The 26,093-nt window shown below is 40.2% G+C and overlaps 2 protein-coding genes across 2 annotated transcripts in view; both read right to left on the bottom strand.

Moving 5' to 3' along the window:
- The window catches only part of tanc1b (tetratricopeptide repeat, ankyrin repeat and coiled-coil containing 1b), an 83,714-nt gene extending 62,157 nt beyond the window's left edge, over nucleotides 1-21,557 (bottom strand). The window contains exons 1-2 of the mRNA XM_089002127.1: nucleotides 21,398-21,557; nucleotides 12,093-12,185 (exon numbers count right to left, since the gene is read on the bottom strand). Coding sequence (XP_088858253.1) covers nucleotides 12,093-12,153 — 61 coding nt within the window. The 5' untranslated portion in view covers nucleotides 12,154-12,185; nucleotides 21,398-21,557. The remainder of the gene's footprint in view (nucleotides 1-12,092; nucleotides 12,186-21,397) is intronic.
- A 920-nt stretch (nucleotides 21,558-22,477) lies between these two features.
- Nucleotides 22,478-25,791, bottom strand: LOC148894260 (death-associated protein-like 1 homolog). Its single transcript, XM_089002736.1, has 4 exons — nucleotides 25,616-25,791; nucleotides 23,997-24,096; nucleotides 23,736-23,799; nucleotides 22,478-22,822 (listed from the first exon to the last, which is right to left on the bottom strand). The coding sequence occupies exons 1-4, from the start codon at nucleotides 25,686-25,688 to the stop codon at nucleotides 22,706-22,708; spliced, it is 354 nt and encodes a 117-aa protein (XP_088858862.1). The 5' UTR covers nucleotides 25,689-25,791; the 3' UTR covers nucleotides 22,478-22,705.
- Nucleotides 25,792-26,093: the final 302 nt, after the last annotated feature.

The raw sequence follows: 26,093 nt of genomic DNA, 5'->3' as shown, positions 1-26,093 counted from the left end.
TAAGGTGTTTTAGGACCTGCTGTCACCCTGACCAACGAACCCCCAATGCGCCCATATTCGCATACGGCGCAGCAGGCGCATGAATTGCCGTCTTGAGATTTGTGTTGAATTCATTCCACGACCAACGTAAATCATTTTTGTCACCGTTGGCGTGAATGAAAAGGCTATCAATGTAATCCAGTTGGAGGAAAAAAATAAACAAATCTCAATTCCACATGAAAAATTGCATTCTATGTGACTAATTCAAGAATTTAACTGCTTTAATACAACAAAGAGGGTGAAGAAAAGTGTTTAAAAATTGAATAACTGTCTGCGTCCTTTGTGTTGAATGACAATTCTTGAAATCTGGATTTTTTTTTTTGCGATACATTTTGTATATGATTCATGGGAGTTTACTGTCATTATTGATACTAAAATACATACAATAGAAGAAGAATAAATAATAATAAAAATAATAATACATTTAATTTATAAGCGCCTTTCAAAACTTTCAAGGTCACTTTACAGTCACAGGATAAGTTTTTTTTTTTCTGTGGGTGAGCAGCGACAGCCATATGCGCCAGCGTTCACTCAACCTGGAATAACTCAAATAGATAGAAAGTTAGCTAGCTGACTAATGGATAAGTAATATCTATTAGCTAGCTAGATAGCATATAGATAGCAAATAGATAGCTTAGTTTGCCCACGTATGGCTTTTTGCATCATGCATTAGCATTAAGTCACAGTAACACTCCTTTTTTTTACTGTGACATTTATTCAAATCCGGCCGTGGCGTGTTCAGTTGAGTTGAAACACGTTTGGAGCCATGTCGCATGCAAAAGAGATGAACGCGGAGTTGTAATTTGGGTGAATGGCTCTGAAAACAAGGAGGATGCCACATTAAAGCCCATCGTCCAAGTGCCGGGGGTAACAGCGATGCAGTATGTCACGGTGACAGCGTTGCCATCTGACCGATACTATACGCAGAGAGACGCAAGGACGGAAAACTCACCAGAGCTATTTCGGTGACTTTCCTAACCCTGGTCGGAGCAAGGCCTTCAATTTTAGGTCCTTCTGTGGTACAGGAAATCAACCCTTTCTAATTACACGCTGCTGCTGCCCCAAGACCAAGTAAAAATGATTTGATTATAGTGCCATGCATGCTCATTACGCCTTCATCAAAGTCGATGGCCAAAGCCCACTAGGACAAGCACAAGCTGGATGAAAAAGTCCAATATTTTTAAAAGCGCTCATTAAAAGAAGAGAAAAAAAAGATTAAAAAGGTGACGATCTGTCCCAATTGCGAGTACGAGTTCTCACTCTAAGGCTCTGACTCATAATTTGACCAATTTCACTGTTTACTTTCCTCAAAAAGCTCTCATAAATATTTAAGTACCGAACAGTACTCTGGTCTTTGTTTTTCTGTCCGATCCAATCAAATTCACCTATTTTAGGCGGTCTCTATTTTACAATAATAATAATAAAACATTTTAGTTGAAGCGCCTTTCAAAGCTCTCAAGGACACTTTACAGTCACAGACAAGCAGAGGTACTATCATAAATAAAATACAATCACAAATAGAATACAATAAATAAAATACAATTAAAATACATTTTGCAATAGTCTATCCGGGAGGTGACAAGACTATGAACGAGGATAGCAGTGGTGTGAGGGGTGAGAGACGGGCCAAGACGATTGATATTGCGGAGGTGGAAGTACGCAAGATCGGGTTAAGTTATTTAGATGGGAGTGGAAAGATAGTGTGCTGTCAAGGATGACACCTCGGCTTTTCACCTGATGGGAGGGAGTAACGGTCGAATTGTCAATGGTGAGAGAGAAACTGTTAGCTTTGCTTAAGATTTGGTACCAACAAGGAGAATTTCAGTATTTTCACTGTTCAATTTGAGGAAGTTATGGGTAAACCAGGATTTAATTTCAGAGTGAAAGGGAAGAAGGTGGAAGAGAGGTGTCGGGTTTGCTGGAGAGATAGAGCTGGGTGTCATACGCAACGTCATGAAATTGTATACCAAATTTACGGAGAATATTGCCAAAGGGGAAGAAGGTAGGTGATAAAGACGAGAGGTCCCAGGACAGAGCCGAGTTTTTCAAGACTTTCCATAACATCTCCGGGCATTTGGCGGTGTTGCAGCATCATTGCGTTCTAACGGTGATCTGGATTTTGGGATTTTTCAGATGAGATGTTCTTTCTTTAGGTTCAAATCTGCCCTAAAAAAAAAACTTAAGATGAATGACTCATTGAAATGTTTTTCTTTGTGATTCCCAATTCGGGACGGGCCTTGTAATTTTAGACTCCCGGTTGGGCCAACGACCTTTTCGTTGTCACCATACTGCATAGGTTAAGGATGTTGTTACTCAAATAAATGTACGAAGGCCACAAGTGCCGCGTTGAACATCTGTAATCTCTGATCCTTGACACAACGCCGCGTTAAGAACCAGCAGTTCAACTTAAGCTGATAGAACCGCAAGGGGTTTTGGGTTACTTTGAAAACTGCTGTCAAGCACCCGCAGTATTGAGCTACATTAACGCACGCCAGCAAAAACTTTGCTTAAGGCCTTAAGTAAACCATGTCCGGAGGCAATGAAGGACCATCGCACTGTGGAAGCATTTACTGTGGTCAAATGTGTCTTTTTTTCTTTTCAAAAGGGGAAATGGACAGTGGACGAAGACAAAAAAAAGACTAACTGGAGTAGAAGCAACAAGTGCTAAAACTGTCTCGGTTTTGGGTTGTGTTCGTGCCCTTGGCAAAAACAAATTATACTTCTGCGATGGCACCATTCATGCCAAAAAGGAGATTGTTTTTGGACGTACACGCAATGCTTTCAGAACCACGTTTTGAACATACCGCGGAGTCGATGAGGAGCAAGCCAAAGATGGTTTGTTTCCTGGACCTGTAGATCTCAACTTTATTTATTATATTACAATTTGATATTTCGGTACAGAGTTCAGCAAGACTCATGAAAGACTGCGGGCCAAATAAAATGATGTGGGGGGGCCCAGATCTGGCCCGCGGGCCTCAGTTTTGACACCAATGCTCATCATCAGCACCTGCAATTCCAGCTTGGATTCCGCCGTACAATTTTGACATGTGAACGTGATGAATTATGCTTGAGAAAAGTCATGCGCAGAGTCATAAGCGTTCCCACGAGGCGCTCATTTCGGCTGACATCAACGGCTCTAAATGTTCTCATTCACATTGACAATATGCGCCATTTTTGTTTTAATTACATCCATTTCAAAATTCCCGACTAAGAAAATATAGTATCCAAACAAATAAGCAGCTGTTCTTTCTTCATGTAAATTCACCGTCGCGTTGACGAGTTGAGTCTGCGGTACGAGTTAATTATACAGTAAAGGCGATGGAGAAAAATGAATAAAGGCCATAATGAATGCAAATTCTTTCAGGGGTACGAACAAAACATGAAGGGGCAATTTCCCTGCCCCACTACGCCGAGTGCCAATGCGGATTCTCTGTGTACTTCCGAGACCAGGGTGACACTCGGACAAAAGCCGTCACGGTTAACACACTACGAGCCACAGTGGGAAGAGAGAACCGGTCAATAACTATAAAAAGATTTGGGGGAGGGTCTTGCGTGAAAGGCTCCAATGAAGATGAAGGATGGGTGAATGAGATGTTAATCTGTCTAATTAAAATATTCTCGATGACGTGCTTGACGAAGAATTGAAATAACAAGCATGGTGGTTCAAAGGCAATTATATGTCTTCTATGGTGTCCCTTGTAGATGGTGGGGTTATTCCAGATCCAGTTTTTGATATTTACACCGCAGATGGCATGCGACTTTCATCAACAACTCGTAAATTATATCCAACTGTCCTAAAACTTTCAAACGAGAATTTATCTATGCCGGTGGTCCATGGCGGTGCGTTTAGCGTTAGCCCGCCGGAAAGGTGAATCGTTCCCGAAGCCGTAAAATGTTCATCTCAGACTTGTGTCTTTGATTCTCGGGAATAATAGAAGTAATATCGCTTCTTTATGGGGAGGTAATGCGATCTAGAACTGACAGCAAAGTGGCCCGGATCAAAACAATAAGAGTGAGTGGCTCTGTTCCACAGCTTTCAAGTGGACTGTGCTCAGGAATGCCTTCCCTCAGGGGAGGACGAGGGGGGTGGGCTGGGTATGCGGTGGCGGGAAGGGAGGTAGGGGTTTTGGGGGGGGGGGTGTCTCAAGAGAAAAGGCATGGATGAGGAGAAGAGGGAGAAAGGACGTTTTCCCATATCTCCTCATAAAGCATCAGTCTAAACCAGTAGCTCTTAACCTGGGTTCGATCGAACCCTAGGGGTTCGGTGAGTCGGTCTCAGGGGTTCGGTGGATCCTTCGCCACAGAGGTCCATCCCTCAGTCGAGACTGCAGTTAGTAAGTACAGTCATTAGAAGAATGGTTCGGTGAATGAGCATATGAAACTGGTGGGGTTTCGGTGCCTCCATCAAGATTAAGAACTACTGGTCTAAACGGCCATGGGAAGAAATGGACTAGTACTTGAAAGGAACAGAAGATGGACGATGGCAAAGGACTTGAGTTGATAGAATTGCCAAAAATGAGAATTCATCCAAATCTTCCCAATTTCAGTCACGTAAACTGGAAGCAAGCTCATGATATTTATCGTACAAGGTAGGTCGGAAAAGCTCCAGGACCGGTGGAATCAAGGATATCCGTCGTTACCTCGGTTTCCTGTTCAACACTATTTTCTGTAGGAAATAATCTCAAGATTTAGGCAAATCGTTGTCATGTCTGCAGGGTTCTGTGTGAGGTCCAATCTATCTGCGGAGGCATGCTTAGTCTGGCACGTGGTTTATTCTAACACCAAGATAGATGACACGTCACCTCGACCGCAGAATACCACTCAGGGGGCATAGGCCTTACTTCCAAACAGAGCATGCCATTGTAAATTGCACAGAGAAACCATCGTGATGGGCGTCGGCATCACCATGAGGTCCTGCGATCGGTCAATGAGGTATTTCAAGCCCACCAAGGCTTTCACGCATGGCCTTCAAAACTTGGGTCGGAATGTGTTTAGACAAAGACCTGGACAAACCGGACCATGTTTTCTTTGGTTTGACAAAAATTCAGAAAACTCAAGGGGTATTTGTGGACGTTTAGTGTCATTCGTATTTTGTCCGATGACCTAAGAGGCGCAAATGAATTGGATCAAATTATTAGCGCTTGACACATTGAAATAAAAGCTTACGCGAGACCTTTCGGTTCAATAAAGCGAAGTGACCGATGGAATGCGGTCGGTGTAATACTTTAAAATGAGAGATGGATGACTCTGGTTCAAATTCTTTTCTCTTTGCAATTGACACTAACCCTTCTCCCTTTGAGGCCGGTCACAAAAGCAGCTGGGGTCATGAGTTCAAGCTGTCTGAAATCCTCCTGAGCCACGCATTGCAAGACATTCGTCTGCAAACACACTTACAAAAAAGGCTCTATGCTCAAATAGATTGAAAGTAGGAATAGAAAGAGGAAAGTCCCCTCGTGAAAGTCAGACCCGAACACATATCGCCAACAAATGTCAAAGCACCGGAGTCAGTCTTTAAAAATCAATATGAAGTCCAAAACTGGCGATTTGCGATTGTTAATGCGCAGCTGCTTGGCCAAAAAGAAAGCAAGTCCTTAGTGAGACGGTTGGGAGAAAAAATCCTGATGGTATGAAGGAAATAAATGGAAGATCAGACAGAAGGAATGTGTCTCCCAAAACAGGTCACAGTGTAATTAGAAAACCTTGTGGCCTGCGGGCCCCTCGAGTCAACGAACCGCCACGACAGTCCCAATCACCTTTTTTTTCAAAGTCGACTTTGGGGATGGAAAACTGATCAAAGTTGTACCTTATTGTTGTTGTTAGACCAGTGGTTCTTAACCTGGGTTCGATTGAACCCTAGGGGTTCGGTGGATCCTCCGCCACAGAGGTCCACCCCTCAGTCTCGACTGCAGTTAGTAGTCACAGTCATTGGAAGAAGGGTTCGGTGAATGAGCATATGAAACTAGTGGGGTTCGGTGCCTCCAACAAGATTAAGAACCACTGTGTTAGACCTTTGTCATGACTACAGACGACAAAGTGTGAAGGGGGGCGGTATGGAGGCCAAAGGATTCTAACATTCGTAACCCCCTTTGCTTCAAGAGACCCTTGGATTTGTTTGGCTTCTTGTCCTTTGCCATGTTCCCACCACGAGGTCACGGGGTCACAGGGGAAGGCAATCCCGGGTGTTTTAAGAGCCAAATTTGGCAATTGGAAGAGGAGCTGGTACACAGTAGGCCAGTGTAAATCATGGAGGCTTTTCACCCCACTAGACCTCCTCTTGAAGATGAATCCAGGCCGGAAACCTTTGAGCAGGAGGGAGGAGTGCTGTTAAACTATCTTCCAAATCAAACTTAGCGCTGCTTCCATTTCCCATAAATGCATTTTTAGCTCGATGGAATGCCTTAGTCGAAAATCGCTTTGTGGGCTACGATCGTAAAGTTGGATCTCGAGTTTGGGTGATATAGCCTAAAATTTGTCACAATCTAAAAGAATCCTCCATGTATTTTTTATCATAACGATACTGGCCGTCTTTTTCAGCAACGTGGAAGAGAGGATTGATGTTTAGCAATGTTTAGCTGTATAAGCTAGCTAGCCGCCGCTCTTAACTGGTGCGAACGGAGTGTGTTCACAGCTAACATTGCAGCCTAAGCAAGAATTCTATGACTGTAAGGTGACCTTGAGAGTTTTGAAAGGCGCTTAAAATTAAATGTATTATTATTATTTTTACGTCTGTGTAAGCTCTCAGTCGTACTGGAGTGGTCCATCGATGAAAAGGTTTCTTCAGCCGTCATCTGTACTTCTTTAAAGGTGTTGGACGTTTCGCTTCTTATCCAAGATGCTTCGTCAGCGAACTAAAGTCTTTTGCTGGTAGTTTCAGCCGTATATATATATATCTCTACTCTGCTATGATTGGTCCCTGTTCTCAGGTTGGGGGGGAGCAGAGGACTACTCCCTGCGGCTACACTGATTACTTCTATTGTCCTGACTGATTACTTCTATTGTCCTGCCTGAGTATGAGGTCTATGACTGGCCTGATTGCCCTATTTGCCCTGGTAACACCTCATCAGCATAACTAAGCCTATGTTACGAACGATCCAAATTGAACCTCATCCCACCATGGCAATTTAGTGAAGGATTTTGCTGTTTTATGAAAATAGCTTCTTTTACTGCCTTTTCAAACAATCTATTTTCTTTTGCTAAGATTTTAACCTCATTGTCGTCAAATGAGTGACTCCTAGCTTTTAGGTGCATATGTACTGCTGATTATTAAAATGTGTTCAAAGGAATTCTTCTTTGGGATAAGAAAAAATGAAAATAAAATGTTTTATAAAAAAAAAATACAAACCACGGGCTAATCGGTATATCTTGGAGCGGATTATGTTTAACCTTGAAATATTTTGAGCCTCTGAAGAAAATTGGGGGAAAAAAATATGGCAGGATGTATAAAACTTGAAGTGTTTTTTAGTTAGCCGGTGCTGAATATTTGTTGAAAGAGAGTCAAAGCAAACAGAAAAGAGTGAGACTGGTAGGCCGAGATCACTGGCGTCCCCCACGAGCCCTTATTTTGCTTTTCAAAAGTTAGACACAGGGTGTGTCTAATGTGGATACACCTGAGGTTTGTGGGCGTGTTCATGTATGCGCGTTTATGTATGAATGCATGTAACCAAAAGATGTGGTTTGAGCTACGCCCTGCTAAATGGTTGCCTGCTGCCTGCGTTGCGCTTTGCTAGCTGCGTCGGCTCGCTCAGCACTCAATGGACCCCTTTGTGAAATCACTCGCATTCTTTTCTCCGCCGTATTAAAAGCGTTCCTTAACAGTCTGGAGATGAAAATCAAGACAAACATGCTAAAAAAAAAGGAAACACGACTTCAAGAGCCACTTGACATGTCTTAAATAAATAAATACAAAAATAAACGGTAGACTGGAAGTTGACACTGAAGTCAGTAAAACAATTTTGGATTATTTATGCGATTGGAGAATCATTTTTTTACGTTAATGAATGTGTGAACCGCCATGACGGGGAAGATTCGTATCCTATGATTGTGACAAACTATGTTGACATCTGTAGCAAAGACAATTTTTGGCGGTCGACTGCAAATTCATGTCTGTGAAGACTCTTCGGAAGGCCTCAAGATGAAGGTTAATGACACAACATGTACATTTAAAGGACAACCGACACCATTTTGTTTCCTAACTGACATCAGAAAAACAGTTTATAGCATGTAAAATTCCCAAAACACGCAGGCTGATATTTTTAGTCAAATGCAAAACACCAATAAAAACGAATTAAAGTGTCCCAAAACTACTTCAAAATGACGCCATAGATGCCGAGTTTCAGAAGGTCCCTCCCCCTTTTTCGTGACGTCACACCAGGACGTCTTTGCCTTGCTCTAGAATTAAAACAATGGCTTCAGATTCAGAAAAGATGCTTTCTTGTTACTCATCCAGTTATGAATATGATTCAAATAGTTCTGAAGAGGAAAGCATAAATGTTTGCAATCGATTAAAAACTCCTTCCGTATCAATTCGAGCCGTCTGGACTCCAATGTAGCTTCCCAAAAAATGCACAAGATGGCGCCCAAGCTCTGTTGGAAATGGGCTGATTTTCCTGCTGGGAATTTGTGTCAACTAGTATCAAATAGTAGTCTTGGTGCAACACACAACAATTCACCATCGCGTTATTTATGTGTTTTCCTTCTAATTTCGCCATCAACACGGATCAACACAAAGTTTTCAGACCAAACAAAGTACCCAAAATGCATTGTGTGTTCAGGGGCGTTCCTTCAGTGACGTCACGTCAGGCATCGTCATCAACTCGAAAACAAGACTTCCTGAATATTCAGCGTGAGTCTTAAGATGTAAAATATAGCTATATGCAGTGGAATCTTTGTAAAATGCGCTCAGTAGAAGTCATTTGAAGTGATTTTACAAACTATGGACACAACTTGTCTGGAGGCGTCGGTTGTCCTCCATAATACCGAATCTGGACCTTCCACCACCTGGAGAGCAACACAAATTCCCAAACAGAAACTTCCCGCCGCCACCAAGATCACTTTGAGGGAGTTTTCGTCAATTTCTTTTGGAAACCACAGGACAAGGAGGGAGCATGTCTCAAAATGGCTGCGGTAGCTACGGCTTGAAGAGAGGCTACCACACAGCTGTTGGCGGAGAAAGACCAGGCCCTGCAAGGGGAGTCCGACACGAGGAACCATTGGGCAGACTTTGTTTGAAGCCATGTTTCTTTTTATGTCATACAATGTCTTATACGGGAGATGTAGCATTAGCGGAAGCTACGCAGAGCTTGGAGGCGTTGGTGGTGTTTGGATGTTTGTAGTAAAAGTAGGGGTATCTAAACGCATTCCGTACTCAATTATCGGTAAAATTAAAGGACAACCGATGTCTCCGGACAAGTTGTATCCATAATTTGTAAAATGGCTCCAAATGACTCCACCAAATGATTCCACCGCATATAGCTGTATTTTACGTTTTAAGACTCGTACTGAATATTGCGGAAGTCTTGTTTTTGAGTTGGTGACGAGTCCGTAGGTCACGTCACTGAAGGAACGCCCCTGACCGAAAAAAGGGACACATTGTAGCAGTCCTTCCATCAAGTCAATGCTTGTTTGGTCTGAAAACCTCGTGTTGCGCCAGAAGAGGGCGTCCAAGCTCCATATAAGGAATTTATCAGCCTGTGGAAACGCAATACACTGTCATGTCAACAAGAGGTCGGCATTGTCTGCCTCTTTTCTGGGACGCTATATTGCAGTACAGATGCCTCAAAATGACACGTAATAAATTCTTTAATCGATTGCAAACATGTATGCTTTCCTCTTCAGAACAATTTTAATCATATTCATAACTGGTTGTGTAACAAGAAAGCATATTCTCCGAATCTGAAGCCATTGTTTTGATTCTCCAGCAATGCAAGACGTCATGGCGTGACGTCACGAACTGGGGGCGGGACTTTCTGAAAATGCCCAATTCGCAGCTCAATTTTTTGCCGATTTACACAAAGTCATTTTTATTGGTGTTTTGCATTTGAATAAAAATATCATACTGCGTGTTTTGGGTATTTTAGATGCTATCAAACATTTTTCTGATGTGAGTTAAGAAACAACAAAGTGACGTCGGCTGTCCTTTAAGGATCAAGTAGGAAACATTTTATGTATTTTGTTTTTCATTTTTTTGAAATAATAATAATAATAATAACAATAATAATAATATGATGTCCCTGATCCACTGGTGAAAAGACGCTTTGATCCTCTCCTCTTTCATCAAGAACTGCTTAATCATCATCATAATAATAATAATAATGCATTTAATTTCTATGCGCCTTTCAAAACTCTCAAAGACACTTTACAGTCACGGGATAACGTGGGGGGACGGCGAGGCATGACGGACAGTCCCCCAACTGGAAGAATGGGACCCAGTTAAAGGAGCCGTAAAACTCTGCCGCCGGTTCTCGCTCTTGGGGCGTGTAAAGCGCATGCGACAATTAGCTACAAAAGCGCTAATAAATCAAGCCTGGCGCTAACCGTCGAGAAGTTGGATAAGTCAGTGAGGAGAGCGCAGCGGTGTCGCACTTGATGTATATTTTACAAACATGGAGTCAGCGCTAGCTAGCCGTGATTGCAAGCTGGGGCGGGCAAAATGCAGTTCAAGCAGAAATAGTCATTATGGAATTATGATCAAAGCGGAAGACGAGTCGACAATTGCTCAGAGACGGTGACTTCATTTTTGTTGACTGGTGTTGTCATAAGGAAAGAAAACATCTGCCATGACATGAGGGCGGGAGGCGTTGCTACGCTCGCAGTTTAATGAATAAAAATGGTCAACATTTCCTAGGATAAAATAAAAACTCTAAACGTAGTTCAGTTTGGAATGGTTACGAAAAAAAACAACAGAAAATTAAGCGATAGAGGCGCCTTGTTAGACATTTTTTTTTTTTCTCGGCGGGAATCTGACCCAGTTGTTCCGGCTGACTCTCTAACATAAACTGAATTGATGAACGTATTAAACTGTCACCGGCTGCTTGGATTCCAATTCATAAAGCAGCTAAAGAGACCCGGGGTGGCTCAAAAGCACTAATGGGGTAAAATAAAAATACAAAATAAATGTTAAAAATAATATATATATATATAGCTTAAATAAATAAATAAATAAATAAATAAATAAATAAGCAGATAAATAAACAAGTGAACAAATAAATAATTTGAGAAATAAATACACAAATAATAAATAATTTGAGAAATAAATACACAAATAATACATAAATAAAGCTAGCTAGATAGCTAGCTATATTTACTTATTTATTTATGTATTTGTGATTATATTTTATTTATTATAGTACCTATGCTTGTCTGTGACTGTGAAGTGTCCTTGAGAGCTTTGAAAGGCGCTTAAAAAGTAATATATTATTTATTTATGCATTTATTTAGCAAATTATTTATGTATTTGTATCTAGACAGCTAGATAACTAGATATCTATCTATTTATTTACTTATTTATTGGGGTATTTATTTCTCAAATTATTTATTTATTTGAATCTAGCTTGATAGATAAATAGCTAGATAACTAGATGATAATAATAATAATAATAATAATAATAATAATAATAATAATAATAATACATTTCATTTCTAAGTGCCTTTCAAAACTCTCAAGGGCACTTTACAGTCACGGGATTTTTTTTTTTTTTTGTGCGGGTGAGCAGCGGCAGGCATTCGCGCCAGTATGTATGTATCTAGCTAGCTAGCTGGTTGGTTGGCTAGCTAGCTAGCTACCTAGCTAGATAACTAGATAGATAGATATTTATTTATTTATTTATTTATTGGTGAATTTATTTATCAAATTATTTATTTATCTGTATCTATCTAGCTAGCTAGCTAGATAGAAAGGTAGCGAGATAGCAAGATAGCTAGATACTATAGATGAATAAAAATACTATAGATGAATAAAAATGAATCAGTTTCCTGAGCAATTATGCCATACCACACTTTAAGAGAGATGAGGCCGGTGTGCCATCATCTGTCGTACATTTCCATCTTCCACGTACCTGAATCCTTCCTGCTAGCTTTGCCCCCATCTCTGTTCTTTTTCAGCACCGCCTTGAACATGGCAACACTCCTGGAATCTTCCGTGTAGGGACCTTGAAGAAAATTAAAAAAAGTTAGTTTGTTGCAAATTTATATGTAGAACACACAAGGAATTTGTCTCCGGTAGAACACGCTGCACTAGTATCATCATAAGAAAAATTGAGGCACTATACAGTTCTATTTGGGCTACTGTTTAGACAGTTAATAGCTTGGGGGAAGAAGCTGTTTAAATGTCTGCTGAATTTGGTGCGCATGGATCGGTAGCGCCTGCCTGAGAGGGAAAAGGTGGTGGGCAGGGTGCGCTGGGTCCAGTCGGATTTTCCGCGCCTTTGTTTGGATTCTTGCAGTGTGCAAATTCACTCTCATCATTAAGCAGATGTATCTCAAATGTTAGTTTTTTTGTTGTTGTTGTTTTTATTGGAGTTTGTAATGTTCCAAAAATTTGACATTTTAGATATTTTTTTTTAAGCAAAATACTACAAATGACCATCGGATGCAGTTCAAGATGGCACTAGCCCGGTCATTTTCCCACAGCATTCCTAAATCTCCAGGTCACCCATTGCAAGAGTACACGGAAAGAATGCTTCCACACGTACACAGAAAAAGAGCGTGCAGTGTTATCTCGCCGAGGAAGGCGGGTAGGCGGGAGGGGTGGACGCCGAAATGCCCCGAATTCCACGTGTAATTGACGCCGTGTGACTAAACTTGGCCGTTTGAGATTGCGTTCGCCGGTGGTTCGCGAGGGGGCGAGTGATACGACGAGGAGTCAAGGTCCACCCCCCCTGACGTGTTTGTTGACCTTAGTTAAAAGTTGGAATCCTGAGTCAAAAGTCATAATTTTCAGTCGGAATTTTGAGTTAAAAATCAGAATTCAGAGTTAAAAATCGTAATTCTGAGTTAAAAATCGGAATTCAGAGTAAAAAAAAACAGAATTCAGAGTAAAAAAAAACAGAATTCAGAGTAAAAAAAATCAGAATTCAGAGTTAAAAGTTGGAATTCAGACTGAAAAATCAGAGTTGAGTTAAAAGTCGGAATTTTGAGTTAAAAATCGGAATTCAGAGTTAAAAATCTGAATTCAGAGTTAAAATTCGGAATTCAGAGTTCAAAGTTGGAATTCAGAGTGAAAAATCGGAGTTGTGAGTTAAAAGTCGGAATTCAGAGTTAAAAATCAGAATTGAGAGTTAAAAATCGTTATTCAGAGTTAAAAATTGGAATTCACAGTTAAAAATTGGAATTCAGAGTTAAAAGTCAGAATTTAGAGTTAAAAATCGGAATTCAGAGTTAAAAGTCGCAATTCTGAGTTAAAAATCGGAATTCTGAGTTAAAAATCAGAATTCGGAGTTAAAAGTCAGAATTCAGAGTTAAAAGTTGGAATTCAGAGATAAAAGTCGGAATTCAGAGTTAAAAGTCATTAAACATAAAGCATGTCCCTTTTTTCCATGTTAGCGCGGAAAATCCTACTGGACCCTCCGCACCCTGCCCACCACCTTTTCCATCTACTCCCCTCAGGCAGGCGCTACCGATCCATGTGCACCAAATCCAGCAGACATTTAAACCGCTTCTTCCCCCAAGCCATTAACTCTTTCAACTCTTTCAACTCTTTCAACAGTAGCCAAAATGGAACTGTATAGTGCCACTAAGTGCTATATAAATCAATGTATTTATTGTATTGTATTTTGGATGTATGCCCCCATTTCAGCTATTGTTAAAGTGCTATATAAATCAATGTATTTATTGTATTGTATTTTGGATGTATGCCCCCATTTCAAGATCATATAACTCCAGACCCATATAACTTAGGAATTAACTCTTTTTTTTCTGATGAAATATGAGAGTCAAAGCTTTGTTACGCTGAATGGAATGTTTACGTAGTCCTGAAACTCAATATTCTGTGGGTCCTGCAATTCGAGTGACAATGACAAAAACCCTGGAACTGGAGTGGACATATTTTTGCACGTCTGGCTTCAAGCCTAATGAGGATAAACGTCAGAGTACATGAATGGCTCATCACGCACATCTCAAAAGCTCCCCATGTTTGCCGCCGCGCTAAGGGGGCCACGGTGAGGTCACCACTGGACCGGATCAGGCTCCGCGCTAAGGCTACCGCTACGAGCTAAGCCTGCGAGAGGAACAGTCGGTCTTAGATGAGCTATTCACAGAGCGCAGGAAAACGGCCGGGCCCGCGGCGGAGCGTAAACAATGGCCCCTTAACTAACACCAATGGAGGAAACGGAGGGCGCAGGTATGAAAGCTAGCTCCGTCTTCGTTGTCGGCCAGTGTAAGCAAATGCGACGGTTCGCGCTAGCCTGACAGGAAGGGAAAGAACAAAAGAGCAGACATTTTTATGTCACGGGCCGGCCGCTCTGGCTCAAGTGCGTCCTTCCCACCCCTGCCTTCCGACTTCCTCTGAATAGCTCGACTCGCTAACGCCTAAAGAATGCTGCCCCGGTTGGACCGCGTTTGAAAAGTAGGACAATTGCAAAGTGAGGCGTCAGCCAAGGTCAGTCTGATTTCACCAATACGGAAAAATAAAATGTGAATCCGTAATTTCAATTTTTCATATGGACCACACTTTCGAAACAATGAACTAAAATGAAGGATGAGAAGGTTTCTTTAGCCGTCATCTGTACTTCTTTGAATCTGTCGGACGTTTCGCTTCTTATCCAAGAGGCTTCGTCAGCGAACTAAAGTCTTTTGCTGGTCGTTTCGGCCCTGTCCAGACGTGGCGGTGCCAGACTCTACTATGATTGGTCCCTGCTCTCAGGTTGGGAGGAGCAGAGGACTACTCCCTGCGGCGACACTGATTACTTCTATTGTCCTAACTGATTAATTCCAATGTCCTGCCTGAGTATGGGTCTACGACTGGCCGGATTGCCCCATTTGATCAGGGGTGAGGTTCAATTTGGATCATTCCTACAACCGACTTCTTATGCAACATAGGCTTAGTTATGCTGATGAGGTGATACCAGAGCAAATGGGGCAATAGACCCAGACCCATACCCATACTCATAGCTATCTAGCTAGGTATCTAGCTAGCTATATAGCTATCCATCTATCTCGCTCGGTATCTAGCTAGCTATACAGCTATTCATCTATCTATATAGCTAGCTGGATACCTAGATACCTAGCTGGATACCTTTCTAGCTATATAGCTATCCATCTATCTATATAGGTAGCTAGGTATCTAGCTATCCATCTATCCAGATAGCTATCCATCTAGCTAGATAGCTATCCATCTAGCTATCTATATTCTTTTCTTTTTCATTTTGCTGTATTCCAAGAAAACCAAAGCGCCGCATTGACATTGTGGTTCTGCGTCTAACGATAACATTTGCGTAGCGTCGTGTGAGATCCGCTTCTCCAGGTACATAGCTAGTTGTTTTGCCGGCAGGCGAAAGCAGGTGATTTATGACTGCGGCGAGCGGGTTTGATCTAGTCAAAAAGAAGATGGAGGCGGGGCTGCATGGGGAAAGCGAATTGCGCTTCCTGCCCTTGATCGTCTGCGACGTGATTGATGCGGCAATTGCTGCCTGTCTGTGACGACGGTGTGCGAAAGGCAATTTCTTTTTGGTCTCATGACGGTTACCCTCCAAAAGTGTCAAGGCTCGTTTTAAAGGGCTCTGGGTGCTTCCAGTGACGTCTCGGTCGCCTTAAAGGACAACCGACACCATTTTTTGGGCGCCATCTTGTGCATTTTCTGGGACGCTACATTGGAGTCCTGATGGCTTGAATTGATACGGAAGGACTTCTTTAATCGATTGCAAACATTTATGCTTTCCTCTTCAGAACTACAGTGAGACCTCAACTTACAAACACCTTATCTTACAAACTTTTCGTCTTACAAACTTCAAATTTCTGAAAATTAAACCTTATAATAAGCACTATTTTCATAATACACACCTACCACGGCTGGCGGAGTGATCTTCGGCGGAAGCGCACGACCGAACAGCACCAGAGGTTAAGTTATCAACAGTCCTTATGGAAGGTGACTTTCCTTCCATAAGCCATCAACGACCATCAAAAAGGTAAATAAAACTTTATTTTACAGCACAGTTTCATTTAATTTAATTACAGTCGTCATGTAATGCGCCTTTCTTTCCAAACAGCAATTCCCTTTGACCTTCGACCTCCAACGCCATTCCATCAAGCCATCAATGACCATCACAAATGCAAATAAAGTGACTTTATGATACAATGCAGTGTATTTCTTTCATTACAATACAATATCACATGTATTATACATAGAATAAGGTATGTTGTGTGTAGTTTTAAGGCTTATTTAGTTAAAAACTATATTTTATGGAAACCCGGGAACGGATTATTCCCATTTTAATGGTTTCCTATGGGAATTTTGTTTTTGAGATACACACTTTTCGCCTTACACACTCAGTTCGTAAGTTGAGGTCTCACTGTATTTGAATCCTATTCATAACTGGATGAGTAACAAGAAAGCATCTTCTCCGAATCTGAAGGCATTGTTTTGATTCTCGAGCGAGGCAGGACGTCTTGGTGTGACGTCACGAACAAGGGGGCGGGATCTCCTGAAACAGTTTGGAAACAAAAAAATGGTGTCGGTTGTCCTTTAAGTGTCGCTATTCCCGGTAATTGCCGCGCTATCCCTCTTTTAACAATCCAATGGGCCATTTATGTGCAAATGAGGAGTTCCAAAACAGGAATGGGGTAAGCGCTTTCTGGACTTGGCCCAATGTTTGCCACTGGGGAAACTTCGTATTTGATGAAGAGTAAAATATTAACAAGTTGCCTTTAAAAGTGACATAAAGCTTCTCCAGAAGAGAGTAAAGAAGAAAATCTCCCATACAGTGATACCTCAGCTTACGAACGCTTTAGCTCACAAACTTTTCACTTTACGAACATTAAATTGGCCAGAATAAAATCTTGGCATACGAACTAGTTTTCGGCGGACAAACAGAACCACACAGCGCCACGGTGGCTGGCGGACTAGTTTTTGTCACCTCCTTTCTTTCAGTGCAGATGTGGTTTGTTATCGAGTGGAGTACGATTGCTATTATGGGACAGAAGAATACCACATCACAGGCTAGTGTTTCCCCAAAGAGGACACAAAAGAAGATCATCGAAAAAAAACGAACAAGGTGTGCGTTTGTGAGATTTAGCTAGTATGCTAAGTCGACCATTGCTACGTGTAGCTAAGGGTGTTTCTGTGTTGTCTAAGCAACGGTCTCAAGCAATAGAAGAGGTTGCAAAACTTATGTTGATTTGGATTAACGAAAACAGCTAGCAGGGGACACTGTGAGTGAGGGTATTATCGCCGAGAAAGCACAGCAACTTTACTCGGATATCATCAAGAGGCAACTACATCAACGACCATCACAAAAGGTAAATAAAACGACTTTATTATACAGTACGGATTGTGTCTTTAATTACAATCAAATAGCATATTTATTATACATAAAATAAGATCTATTTTGTGTAGTTTTAAGGCTTATTTCGTAGAAAATGATGTTTTATGGGGACCTGGCAACAGATTATTCTCATTTTTAACCACTTTTATGAGTGGTTCAAAATGTGTGAAACTGAGTGCAAGCGTCCCGGGCCTTACAGACTTGCATTCCCGCGTATTGTTCTACAGCTGCTTTTCTTCTTTATTTATTTTATTTTTTTGTCCTCTCGCCACAAATATGCGAACGTCCGTCAATGCAATTTCACACTACGCTGCGCCATTCCTCCGTACGGTGTTTGCATTTTGCGCGTCGTACACCCGTGCTCATCTCAGAGGGAACGTCATTCTATTACGTCTTGGGAGAAGTGGTCACCGGAACAGACCAATGTGGGTATGATGAGTAGGTCAGCGTCGCAATTAACAGTGAAATAAAGTTTTTTTTGTCGTACAATTTACATGATTTGTCTCAACTAGCTGGCACAAACTCATTCACTGCCATTCTCAAATGTATTCGGGAACTGAAAAGTGTGGCGTGGAGCGCCATTCACGAATTTGTTTGTTTTTTTTCCTGCGGGGATGCCGATAAAGCGCTGGTCAGACCTCTGGTAATGTTTTTTTTCCTTTCCACAAGGGGTCAGCATTTGCCTTTTGTTCGTGTTAGCGCTTTGTTACAGCTTCAGCTGTTGTTGAATCATAATAATAATAATACATTTCATTTATAAGGGCCTTTCAAAACTCTCAAGGTCACTTTACAGTCACAGGATAAGTTTTTCTGTGAGTGAGCAGCGGCAGCCACACGCGCCAGCGTTCACTCAACCAGGAATAACTTAAATAGGTAGAAAGCTAGCTCACAAGCCAATAGATAGCTAAGAACTAGCCAGCTAAATAGCTAGCAGGCCAGCCAGACAGCTATTGAGCGCTCATACAGAAAAGGCAAAGACTTTTTAACTCAGAATTCTGACTTTTTAACTCAGAATTCTGACTTTTTAACTCAGAATTTTGACTTCTAACTCAGACCTTTAACTCAGAATCCAAGTGCAGCTCTGTAAACCTCATCAAAGTTGACAACAGTTCAGTTTATAAGGTCTCGGCATGGCGGCACCTGTGCTTTTCCTCTCAATCCGTCTCTCTCGGGTATGGGGGTGCTTTCAAAAAAAAAAAGTTAAACGGGAACAGCTGCCATGCACGAGAACTTCCAATTGCAAACAATCACATGCTAACAAGTACTTCAGCCATAGCCATATCTAAAAAAAATGGTTGTGAATGTATACAAAATGCCTCTTTGTGGGAATGTTTGCGGGTGTAAACAAGCCACTTTGAGCGGTGGGATACACCCACCCCCCCCCCCCCCGGACTGGTCGACGGCCAATCGACACAGGAAACCAAGACGGGACGCCTAAGTTAAGTAACAGCAAAAAGATTCAAGTGCATCCCACCAGGCATCCTCCAATTGTTTACGATATTGTAAACTGGATGTGCCATTCTAGTCACCAAATGATTTGAGTTTTAAAGGACAACCGACACCATTTTTTTGTTTCCTAACTGACATCAGAATAACGTTTGATAGCATCTAAAATAGCCAAATCACGCAGGCTGATATTTTTTGTCAAATGCAAAACAAAAATAAAAATGACTTCAAGTGTCCCAAAAATGCCACAAAATGAAATGATTCAGAAAGTCCCGCCCCCTTGTTTATGACATCACGCCAGGATACTCCTTCACAAACTGCCTTGCTCCAGAATCAAAACCATGGCTTCAGAGAGTTCAGATTCGGAAAAAGATCCTTTCTTGTTACTCATCCAGTTATGAATATGATTCAAATAGTTCTGAAGAGGAAAGCATAAATGTTTGCAATCGATTAAAGAAGTCCTTCCGTCTCATTTTGAGGCGTCTGGACTCCAATGTAGCGTCTCGGAAAATGCACAAAATGGCACCCAAGCTCCGTTGGAAATGGGCTGATTTGTCTACTCGGAATTTGTGTCAACTAGTATCAAATAGTAGTCTTGGTGCAACACACAACAATTCACCATTGCGGTATTTATGTTTTTTCCTTCTAATTTCGCCATCGACACGGATCAACACGAAGTTTTCAGACCAAACAAAGTACCCAAAATGCATTGTGTGTCGCTTTCTCGGTCAGGGGCGTTCCCTCCGTGTCGTCACTTAGGGCATCGTCATCCACTTGCAAACAAGACTTCCTGAATATTCAGCACGAGTTTTAAAACATAAAATATAGCTATATGTGGTGGAATCTTTGTAAAATACGCTCAGTAGAAGTCATTTGAAGTGATTTTACAAATTATGGACACAACTTGTCCGGAAGCGTCGGTTGTCCTTTACAAACACACTCAGTGAGATTGTGCAATTTTACACAAATTATGGCATGGATATGGCTCATGGTTTCCCCTTTCCTGTTTACTATATTCCAAGAATCGTATGAAGGAACAAAATGAAAATTCCCGACTAGGACACTATTGAGAAAAAAACAAGTTGCATGACAGTTCCCAGTCTTGTGAGTGATGTGGGTGTACATCCCACTTGTCTACTGTACTAAAAACCAGCGACTTTCTAAAAGCAGATTTTCCTGTGGGAACCCTTTTTCTCATCCTCTTCATCATCATGACCATCGTGAAGAGCTCAGTGTGTGCTGTCAATCAGGTCGCTCGCTCCAATATGGTCCTTTTTCTTCAAACGTAACAATGCCAGTCTGATGCCAGCTTCTTCACTGAGCCAACTGGCGCCGGGGGACCATGGGAACCAGGCTATGCTCAGACTGGCAGGCAATCAGTCTCTCCTGGTGCTTCTCTCTAATATTACATTTTTTTGTGGTAAGGGAATAAAGCACCGGGCGGCCATTACAGTACACTGGAATAATTCCTTAATCAGCATAAAAGTATTCCTCCAAAATATTGCGGTACGGAAACAATACTGTGAATAGTCAACTCAACAGCCAGTAGAAATTCAACACTGTTTGTAATAGTTTTAAATCCAATATATGGTGTAGCTTGTGGTATTATAATCGCTGGGTGTCATTTAACATCAAAATACACAGTTAATTAAGGGGTGCAAAGATAATATTTCAAGGACTGTGTGTGTGTGTGTAAGGAAATTATGTATATCAACAGTTAAATACGGTGTACAGTGATCTGTACAGTATTAAAATGATAATATTCCATTATACTGGGGGCTATTTTCCACACATAAACATTTCTAAATTGCCATATTTATGTTAATCGTACGCAAAATATTAGGTTTCAAAGACATTTATGATACTTAATCATTTTAACAGGCTTGTACTGTATATATTTGAAAATGTGAAATACATTTGACGTTGGTAACATACGGGTAGCTTGTTTTATATCAGCTGTCTCATTAATTGGCGATATTAGCGTTATGTAGTCAAATAGTCACGCGTGTGTTGTTTTATATACCGGTAAACACACAAACGAACGGGCGGTGTTTGATATAACAAAAGTAAAACAAATAAAAAAAAACACGTCAAGTTTACTTGTAACGCTTGTTTAGCATGCTAACGTTAGCTTGCTTCACTTTGACCTGCGTGTTGCGTTCACGGAGACGCAAACCTGACCAACAAGTTTCGACCAACGAGAATAGCGGGCGTGATACTAAACAGTAAAAGTTGCCTGTTTTGTTAAAGAAAAGAAAATAATTGAACCACCGCTATGTTTAATTTAACAATTGGTTCATAAAGAAAAACATGAAGTTAAGACGAAAACCCTCAAAGTTAGTGTCAGTCCCCGATGGATGTGACGGCAGCTGCAGCTGGGCATGCCCCAACATTTCCCCCAATACCTAACTTGCTAATAAACGTAATGAATATCTTACCTGATAAGTCTCACAGCTGTAGAACCTCATAAAGAAAAAATAAAGACAAGGAAAATAAGCGTCCCACGATACTTGAGAATATCTCCACACACAGAAAAAAAACTCTGCTCCCACTTGATCCAGCACGAAGGTAAACTGCAGAGGTTGGACTCCTCCTTCCCAGCATGAGGTCATCTGTGAGGGAGGCTCATCGTCCAAGGGCCGGCGGGCTGCCCCGGATCAATCCTCCAACTTCCTCCTCCTGTTTCTTGAACGCCTCACGACAGCATAAATTGAATGCTGCACTTACATTAAGAATGAGTTTATTTACGATAATCTTTCGATATTTACGAACGGTAAATGATTTTAGTTTGTTTTATCCGCATTTCCAATACATTATTTACATACAAATGTTTGCGATGACTTTGAATTTACTCCTGCGTTCGCTTAAATTCCTTATGGGTTTACTTACGAACGTATTCGTGTTACGTCCCCATTGTCATAGAAGGACCCGTGAAATACGAACAAGTGATTCAAATTTGACTGCACAATTGACGACATCTCGTGGTAAAACTGTTAAGTGTTACCAGCTACAATAACCATTTTTTTAATCAAATCAGACTACATTTTTTGCACCCCGTTTTCTCAATGTGTTGGAAAAACTAAATGACACTACAGAATAACCCGTTCATGTTAAGCACTTTGTTGCGGCTTCAGCTGTTGTTAAAGCGCCATTTAAATTAATATGTATTGTATTGTAAGGAAACAAAACAAAAAAAAACACAGCATAATGAATCTGAAGTGTAACTTCTATTGGAAAGGGCAATGGTATGTTTTAGCAAGGTAATACTACCATCTAGCGGCATTATGCGTGTTGGACAGTAAAGTGAATTAATTTGTTAAACTTAAGTCGCTCACATGGCAATACATGTACAATACATGACAATATCGTTTTTTTTTATATAGCGCAAGTATGATGTTACCATATTTGATCACAACCGCTAAACACAAAACGATTGAAATGATCTGTCGTAAATTCAGGACTCCTGTATTCATCACCACATACTGCTCATTGTGTATAATTGCAAAAACAAAATATCATCATGTAATGTGGATTTTATTATTCAACGTGTAACACATCAAGCAGTACAAAGATGTTGAAATCCTAGATTCAACATTTTAAACACAAAGACCATCATTCAACAGAAAACACAAAAAATAAACAGCAACTAAAGAAAAAATATAGTACAGCAAAAAGGCTATTTTTTAATATTTAGTTTTTCTCCTCAAAATTGTAAACGTTCGTAGACAAGCACACTGCGTCATCCTTCAAAACTTCCTGGGCTGCTGGATGCAGAAGGTCCGTGGAGAGTGGAGCTTCTCCACAGCGGGTTGCACTCTGCTGTGCCGCACACTCACGGGCGTCTCTGGAAAGTCGTGGCTCAACTAGAGAGATTCAAAATGGGGAAACTTTATTATTGATTATATTATTAATTATATTCCATGAAACATTTACATCAAATTTGTATTCATCTTGCCATCTATCTAGCTAGCTATCTAGCTAGCTATCTTATTCTGTGACCATAAAGTGACCTTGAGAGTTTTGAAAAGTGCTTATAAATTATTATAACGTATTATTTTTTTTCTTCGTTTTTATTATTTTTTATTTGTTTATTATTATTTATTATTATTCTTTTTATTTTATTTATATTTATTATATTTATTATTTTTATTTAATTTCATTCTTTATTTAATTTATTTCTTGTATTAATTATTTTTATTTTTATTAATTTTAATTAATTATTTTTATTTTTATTCATTATTATAGCTGAAAGGAAAAGAAGATTTTTATTCATTATTTTTATTTGTATTCATTATTTTTATTTGTATTCATTATTTTTTTTTAATTTGTATTCATTATTTTTTTTATTTGTATTCATTGTTTTTATTTTTATTTGTATTCATTATTTTTATTTGTTTTCATTATTTTTATTTGTATTCATTATTTGTAGTTTTATTTGTATTCATTATTTTTATTTGTATTCATTATTTGTAGTTTTATTTGTATTCATTATTTTTATTTGTATTCATTATTTTTATTTGTATTCATTATTTTTATTTTTATTTGTATTCATTATTTTTATTTGTTTTCATTATTTTTATTTGTATTCATTATTTGTAGTTTTATTTGTATTCATTATTTTTATTTGTATTCATTATTTTTATTCGTATTCATTATTTTTATTAATTATTTGTATTTATGTATTTTATTATTATTATTATTATTATTATCATAATAATCATCATCATCATCATCATTATCATGATTATTATGATTCTTATAATGATGAGCAGTTACCTTGTCGAGAGTTCCACCCAGAAGAAGACCGACTTGTTGCATCCTGTTGGCACTGGACACGGTCCTGAGGTGATGACAGAGAAACACTTTCAGTGACCACAATTAGGTCCTCAAAATTGATATTCCAAAAAAAAAAAAAAAAAACACTAAAATTGAACTAAATTTGAATTGTTACAACACCGTGAACAGGTATTGGTATTTTCACGCTCTAAAAACACTTTTTGTTCGAATAATCATTCCACAAGCGCAAGCAGAAGTAACCTGGGTTTGTCAGGCCTCTTGGTTTCCTTCTCCGGAGTCCCGTGGTTGCTGCTGGCCTCTTCCAAGCCTTTCTTAGCCACTCGTTTGCCTCCAGCCTTCACTATTGCCCAGAAAAAAAAGTAATTGTAAACATTTTATCATAAATATATTTAATAATAATAATCCATTTCATTTTTAAGCGCCTTTCAAATCTCTCAAGGTCATTTTACAGTACCAGGACAAGTTTTTCTGTGGGTGAGCAGCGTAAGACAAATAGATAGAAAGTGAGCTAGCAAGCAAATAGATAGCTAATAGCTAGCCAGCTAGATAGCTAGCCAGATAGCTATTGTACGGTATTTCAAACAACAAAGTCATCAGAACAGAAATGTCCAAAGTAGTAGTGATGTGTCATTCGCGAACGAATGAGCTCTTAGAGCCGGCTCTTAATAGGGAGCCGCTTATAGGAGCCGATTCTGCAACCCCTCCGGTTAAAGTCGCACGTGATTCTTCAAATCCGTGGTAGGACACACACACACACACACACACACACACACACACACACACACACACACACACACACACACACACACACACACACACACACACACACACACACACACACACACACACACACACACACACACACAAAGTCACATACATTTTAAAAATGATAGTGTATTGTATATTTTTGGTAGTAATTTAATTTAAGCAACAACAAAAAAAGAAAAAAACTGAGGATATTGCATGTCTTTTACATTAGTAATCATTTTACCTTATTTTGGGTCGTAAATTATGTTAACAACAAACAACCTGAAGAGCCATTTGCGAGCCGAAAGAGCCGGTTCTTTTTGCAAACAAAATGACCCGACACTGAATGACCGTGCCGGGAGTCCTTTTAACTGCCACTGATTAAAATGATCAATACCCATGCAGCTGCAGGCGAGGCCCAACAGTGCCACCTGTTGGTCGCAAACCGAAACGTGACAAAAACACAATGAACGTAATCATGCAGAAGCTAATCACAGCCACAGCCCAAACTCGCCATTGTAGCACGCTACCTCAGCAGGGGCCAATCTCTTAAAGGCACAGGCACGTGCACAGCCCAAAAATGTTTTCCAAAATAGCAGAACATCCAGAGGGGGGAAATATTTAAATATAATTAATTTAAATATATATTTTTTTCGGTGCCACAACCCCCAAAAACAAGTTTCCGTACATTTATCCAGAATATTCTGGCACTTATTTTGAAATCACGAACGGAACTAGTTTGTTTTCATGGTGACGTTTAAGCAGCTTCCGGTTACCAGGCAGACCTTGTTAAACTCAAATATACACAATTCCATCGCACCCACGCGAGAAAAACAATGACAACAAATTAATTCCGCCATTTAACTATTGCTTTGCATGAAACTCGAACTAGATAAATGTTACTAGTCTTAGTGCAACAAGAACAAAAAAATGATAGATGCTTAAAACACGATAAAACATAAAAGTCAGCTTTATACACACGGAAGCCATGACACGCATTTTAACAACGTTCAAAGCCAAGATCGGTGCGTCGAAAAGGGTAAAAAAAAGCGCCTTTAAAGCATCAAATCCGGACAATTTAAGTTGAAAAACGTGTTTTTTAAAATACCAACCAGCAGGGGGGTGTCCAGCTTTTAGCACGCGACCGTCTTTGGAGCAACTTTTGTTGCCTTGTTGTTGGACCATCTTTCGATGTTACTTTTAGGGAGAAAAAATTGGAAAAGTAAAAAAAGGAAAACAACTCAGCTTCACTCTGGTTGCTTCGCACTTTTTATACGCTCAGCTAGTCGACGTCACACCATGAGCCACGCCCCCTCATCGCCGAGGCACCAAAACATGACGTCATCTGTTGGTCTTCCGGTTGGATCCAAATTTCACCGGCCACTTCATTAGGTACAAGCGAACAATCGAATAGCAACCAAACCGTCATAATTGTGCTCTTTTATTTATTTTTTTTATTGACAGATGATTATATGGTAAGACATAGTGATCCATTTTTTCCCCAAAATTGTACATGCTAACTATTTTTGAGACGTTTGATATTCAAAACGTCATTTGTGATATGACATTCCTGTTGAACGTGAACGTATC

The sequence above is a fragment of the Hippocampus bargibanti genome, linkage group LG08, assembly GCF_051943395.1.
Source record: "Hippocampus bargibanti isolate YZ-2025 linkage group LG08, ASM5194339v1, whole genome shotgun sequence".
Classification (NCBI taxonomy): Eukaryota; Metazoa; Chordata; class Actinopteri; order Syngnathiformes; family Syngnathidae; genus Hippocampus; species Hippocampus bargibanti.
Note: the sequence above shows the minus strand (reverse complement) of the source record. Positions and strands in the feature narration are given on the sequence as shown.

What these genes read in the sequence shown, in the direction of transcription:
- LOC148894260 (XM_089002736.1), bottom strand. Translation starts at nt 25,688, where the DNA reads ATGGTCCAACAACAAGGCAACAAAAGTTGCTCCAAAGACGGTCGCGTG. An exon ending in AGCTGGACACCCCCCTGCTG is followed by an intron (nt 24,097 to 25,615) that starts GTTGGTATTTTA and finishes TCTGGGCAATAG; the next exon opens with TGAAGGCTGGAGGCAAACGA. An exon ending in AAGAGGCCTGACAAACCCAG is followed by an intron (nt 23,800 to 23,996) that starts GTTACTTCTGCT and finishes TCATCACCTCAG; the next exon opens with GACCGTGTCCAGTGCCAACA.